General features: G+C 39.5%; 1 protein-coding gene across 1 annotated transcript; it reads right to left on the bottom strand.

Moving 5' to 3' along the window:
• Window positions 1-1,302: 1,302 nt before the first annotated feature.
• On the bottom strand, window positions 1,303-2,981 carry LOC122935119. Its single transcript, XM_044290878.1, has one exon. The coding sequence runs from the start codon at window positions 2,511-2,513 to the stop codon at window positions 1,833-1,835; it is 681 nt and encodes a 226-aa protein (XP_044146813.1). The 5' UTR covers window positions 2,514-2,981; the 3' UTR covers window positions 1,303-1,832.
• Between the last annotated feature and the right edge of the window lie 3,019 nt (window positions 2,982-6,000).

The raw sequence follows: 6,000 nt of genomic DNA, 5'->3' as shown, positions 1-6,000 counted from the left end.
TTCATAAATAAAGGTGAAATATATTGACTCAAATTTATGACTGTCAGTAAGTACAATGTGTCAAGAGAAAACAATCTCAGAATGGCTTGGATAAGTAAAAGCGTTCCAAAGTTATTACCACATATAGTCAGATTTGCAAAAATCGGCCAGGGATTTAAGGTGAAAAGTGGCTAGATACTGAAGGGGTTAAAATTAAAATAAATATCAAAGGAAACAATCATGTTGTTTACAAAACCAGAGATGGTTTTGTAAACAGGAACCTAGGACCCTGAGGATCCCTGAAATAAGGTTAGGAGCAGGAGATGACCTGTTCATCCCAGACTCGGATGGACAGGAGTTTTCACTGGCCCAACTGCAAGAAAAGGGACAGTCAGTGAACAGCCACTGAAATGGCAGGTAAGTGCCCAGAAACAACATGCACTTATCTGCCGCGGCCACAGTGACAACTGGACCCCCATGCAGACAGAAAGCATGATGGCCCCAGGCAGAGCTGCTCCCTGACTAGTGATTCCCCCTCTGGGTAACCCTGACACCCCCTTCCACAGGTTATACGACTCACAGGGAAAAATGTCTAGCAAACATGTTGGAAGACAGACACCACATGCCAGTCATGTAACGACAACTAGACATACAACAGACCCCGCACATAACCCACACCAAACATAGATAAAAGGGAAGGTAAAGACATAGGGGAAACATCAAGGTGACATTGATGTCTAGCTAGGAGGCCCTCCCACTGGACAGGTGGTATATCCAGGATAAGAGCAGCACTCCAGCTCAAACAAAGGCAGAAGGGCCACTGACCTGAAGCTCACAACACATAAAGAGCCAAGAGGCCACACCCAAGACACACCTAAATCCACACCAGCCAGATAATTAACCCCTCTGGCACCAGACAGGGAAGGACCCAGGGGAAAGGAGGAGTTACTTACAAGCTGCAACAACACGTTGCCGCAGGCAGCAGCATGCACGGCAACCATGTCACGGCGCACACAACAGAGGCCGTGACATCATAAATAGGCTCCGGGTTGGGAAATTCATAATAACGAGCAGATTTTGAAGATTTTCATATGCTCACATCAGCTGTCTGTCATTGTAATTATGTGCAAACACAATAAACCTGAGAAATATTTGTCTATAACCATCATTTGTTTCCCAAAATTCATACTCATATTTTTTTAATGTGACGGAATAAGGTAGACTCTTACAAATGTCATGGAGAGAAAGTTTTGTATTAGCAAAAATTTGTAATCATAGATTTCAACACCCAAAGACATCAGTCAGTCAAAGTGCTTTCTACATTAACTCATTTTGTTGACAGATTATGTTATATCTACGTTGATAAAATGCCACTAAAGTTGATTTATTTCCTTTACAAATGCCTGTTACGGGTTGGCAAGTGCACACAGATTTATTTATCATGTTATTATATCTTACATTAGATCGGGTTGCTGTGAATGAAGACAAAAGTCTCTTCAGTGACTTGATGGCAGAATAGATTAACTAAATAAGTACATGAATATGGCAAAAAAAAAAAAAGCAAGTTCACGGTTGTCCATTTTTTGGCTTAGAAACAATAAATTATAGTCAAAAATACCTAAACTGGAAAAACAGAATATTCAAAAAAATGACATATGAAAAAGTTCCAAAAAGTTCTGTTTCAACTTTTTTTATTCCATTATAGAACCAGCTGAGAATCCTCCTATATGTTTATTAGTTCGTTCTCCCACTCCACCGTTTCATTTGAAACTTTCCAGATGCATGGTGTCCACATTTTAGACCTGCATTGTTCTCAAGGCCAGTCAAATATGAAGTGTAACCCATGTTATATATTAGAGGACATAGAAATCGCTGTTATTATTGGATAAATCTGTATACTGCTGTAGACTGAAGGTAGCTACAGGGGCTGGTGCTGGGGCCTGCTGGACTGTGCCATTCTGAACCCAACGAGTTTTATTTTCATATGTGACGGGTTTGCATAAATGTGTCTCCCATTTAGGTTTTGCTCCTGCTCTACATTTACTTCTAAGTCTGTTATCACTATCACAATAAGTCACGCAACACTGACAGGCCTTTCCACCCTTGGGCCCATGTTTTACTTTTACTGTGCCTACAAGCACATTTCTGTCAATGTTGTTGGTTTTAGGAGGCTGAGCAGAGGATGTTTCTTTTAAACGTCTCTTCTTCTTTTGAATCTGGTCAAGACTGATATCTGACTGGGAAGAACAGCTCTCATTCCAGCTTGACCTTGTATTTAGGCTCCGCAAAGGTAATGACAATCGTAAAGCCTTCCAAAACTTGGAGCTGCTGCGTCTGGAACTTTCCCCCTCCCAGCACACAAAGGGCACACTCTCCTTGAGCTTAGAAATGGTGGTGTGCGATCCATGGAGTGGCTTATATTCTACAACGATAAGACTGGTGCATACGGCATTATGGCACACAATACCAAGTTTTAACTCCAGCATACTGATGCTTTTATCTGTCAAGTAGTCAGGACTCAACACAACAATCATTCTTCGACTTCTCTGAATAAAATCAAACACGGCTTCCACTGTATCTGGGAAGTATAAGAGGGAGCATGGCAGAGGACATGAAATGGAAGAGGATTTACAAAGAGAAAGTGTTAGAAACTAGGAAAAGTCATAGCAGTTTACAGCAAGGAAAATAAGACAGAATTATGTTAGTATTTCCTTCTATAGGAAGATCCAAGCAACAGTACCCAGACTTGCCTACCTTCTGGAAAATGTTTGAAAGCCACAAAGGCACCACAATGACATCTTAAAGGGACGCATGATGAGAAGGTTCTGCTGGCCAACTCCCCTATGTACAGATGGATGTCTCTGGTTCGGCTGATAAACTTATGTTTCAGGCATCTTTGAGAGTTTTAAAGGCTACATTAGGGCTCATGCACATGACTGTATGCATTTTGCTGTCCACAAAAAGTACAGATGACGTCCATGTGCATTCCGTATTTCAAGTAACAGAACAGCTAGCCCCTAATAGAACAGTACTATCCTTGTCCGTAAAATGGACAATAATAGGACATGCTCTTTTTTTTGTGGAACGAACGGAAACGCAATGCACAGCACACAGAGTAACTTCAGTTTTTTTGCAGACCCATTGAAATTACTGTTTCTGCATATGGTCCGCAAAAAAAAACAAAAAAAAAAAAACGGAACGGTGACAGAAAGAAAATAATTTTGGGCACATGAGCCCTTAGGGGCAGTTTTTCCAACTTTTTTTCCAGGCTGCATTTCACTAAATGCTGCTGATTTCGGCTGTGTTATATCGCACCATATGCTCCAGCCCGAAGATTTTATCCTGTACATGAATAAAGAAGTTTCTTATCTACGCTGGTGAGTGCCGCCTATTCTATTACTCTTTATATTTCTGCATTTCACTAAAGACTCCATACCAGCTGTAACTCTGAAACTCATACTAGAACTTTATAGATGAGATCTAACATTAAATGTTGCTGGCTCAATGTATGGAAAGCTAGGGATTTGCACTGTGACAACAGTCTCAGCAGTTATCTTTAAAACGTTACTTTCTACAAAGACAAAATTGACATATGAACTATAAAATGGTATTCAAAGATTAACACTTTTTAGGCTATGTACACCTTTGTTTTTGGTTTTTTATTATTATATTGTACTTATTTTGAGCTCATAATAATTTTTTCAATACGTCTTTATTAAGAATATGGAATCCTTTTTTTCTGTACATAGATGCTCTAATAGCAGCCTGTGGATTTTTTGTATTTTCCTTCATCTGGGGAGCATACAGACTCCTTATATCTGCTCACTGACATTATAAAAACTCATGAAAGCTCAATTCTTATCTTATTGAAAAGAATGTGGCTTAAATAAGTGTTTATGACCTCTCAGTAGTTTAGAGATAAGGGTTTTTAGATGACTGACACAAAGTGAAAGTACTAGTCACACAGTTAACACTACCAGAAAAAACAGTTTACCCTTTGTGACAGAATGGCTCAACATTTTTAATAAAGGCCAATTGAAAATATGAGTAAAATTCAATCAAACAAAAATTGCCTCCAAAAGGTGTACATAGCCTTTAAATCAGTGATGTGGCTGATAAGTGGCCCTGTAAAACTACAACACCCACCATGCCCTGCTGTAGGCTAATAGCTGTAGGCAGTCTAGGCATGCTGGTAATTGTAGTTTTTCAACAGCTGGAGAGACTCAGGTTGGCCATCCCTGCCCTAGGGGAAGGAACATTCATAGGATGCAGCTGCCTTCCCAAGTACAGCGATCGGCATTAGTGCTGCTGTATGATGCCCAACTATACCAAATAGAAGAGCTACTATACTTTCTTCTCTGTAATGGGGCCTACTGCTTAGCTGAATATAATGTCAGAATAGGTCGTCAATATCAAATTGCTAGAGGTCTGACTCCCGGCATCCCCGCCGATCAGCCGTTTTTAAGCACCATGGACTATTCCTAGGCCAGGGACATAGGCCTGATCTGGCACATGGACCAAGTGAATGGGGCTCAGATGCAATACCAAGTGCAGCTGCTATCCAATCGACAGCCCTGTGGCTTGGTAAGCTGCGAGGAGGCCGCAGTGCTCACCGGAGCCCCACCTCCTTTTTCAAATAGCTCATTGGAGGATGTGCCGGGTGTCAGATCCCCGCAGGTCTGATATTGATGACCCATCCTGTGGGTAGAGCATCAATAATAAACACCTGTAAAACACTCTTTAAATACATTCAAATAATTTAAGTACGGTACATTCAAAAAATTGAACTTCACACTGCAAAAGAAAGATATTATTAAAAATGAATAAGTAACCATTTTACAAATGAGCAGTCTAATATGTTTTACATTTGTAAATTGTATAATCATCTATCAACTCTATAGAATAGGCATGTATTCATGTTTATCCATATTTTACGTGACATTAGATTAATGTAATTCATATTCGTAACAGAAATGAATTTAATTTATACAGATTAGAATACTGATGCTCATACTCTCAAGCTGAGGTCTGACACAGTAGGAAAAAGGAAGAAATGTGAGTAACAAGTGAATATAAAAAGCTACTTTCTGTTATAAATGTGTAAAATAAAAATACAAATCTAGACACAAAAGACATCAACAAGAAAAAAATTGCATATAAAATAGAGTTAAATCTGGAACTTAATACAGCAGATACTATCAGGACATTTCTATTAGATCACGGATTGTAGCTGAATGTAATATTCCATCTCATGAATATTCCTGAAATATTTTAAGGCTCATTGTGAAACCCTTCTGCAAATATTATACATTTTATCAGTGACAGATCTCCCACTGCTTGGCACAAGGAAATTGGATTACATGATCCACTACTCAAAAAATGTCAGGAAGACGTGTTGTGGACATGCCTATAATCTTTGCTATGGCGAATGGTCTATAAAAGAACTATAAAAGGAGGATTTCCTTTGGGTGAACATACGGCAGTTAATTGAGTTTAAAGGTATAGCGGACTATCATTATGGAATATATAATTTTACACTGTAGAACATAAAGTGGAAGGCAGGGTCATCATTCATCTTTTTCATTGCCTCTTTCTGCCTAATTGTTTCTCTTTCACAGAATAATGATGTGAATATGCATATTTAATAACGTCTGCCAAATGAGATTGGTTTGTCCTGAGTTTTCCACTGTTAATTCTGCTTCATTGTACTGTGGTCTCCAATCTTGATTTAAATTCATTGTCGCACACACTGCTGCACAGAAGAATACATAATCCCCTGACATCCTACTTAAACAGAAATTGAAATTGATTCTATATGATTAGACTAACAAAAAATCTTGTTGCCGAGTGCTGCAGAGTATTCTAGATCAGCGGTCCCCAACCACCGGGCTGCAGACGAGTACTGGGCTGTGGATCATCTGGTACTGGTCCATGGGGAGCTCCTGAGTTGAGGTAAAGGATACATCACCTGACCTGTAAGTCACTGAGTGGGACCTAAACGGGATTATTAGTTACTGTGTT

The sequence above is a fragment of the Bufo gargarizans genome, chromosome 4, assembly GCF_014858855.1.
Source record: "Bufo gargarizans isolate SCDJY-AF-19 chromosome 4, ASM1485885v1, whole genome shotgun sequence".
Lineage (NCBI taxonomy): Eukaryota > Metazoa > Chordata > Amphibia > Anura > Bufonidae > Bufo > Bufo gargarizans.
This window is presented reverse-complemented; position numbering and strand designations above follow the sequence as displayed.

What these genes read in the sequence shown, in the direction of transcription:
- LOC122935119 (XM_044290878.1), bottom strand. Translation starts at nt 2,513, where the DNA reads ATGATTGTTGTGTTGAGTCCTGACTACTTGACAGATAAAAGCATCAGT.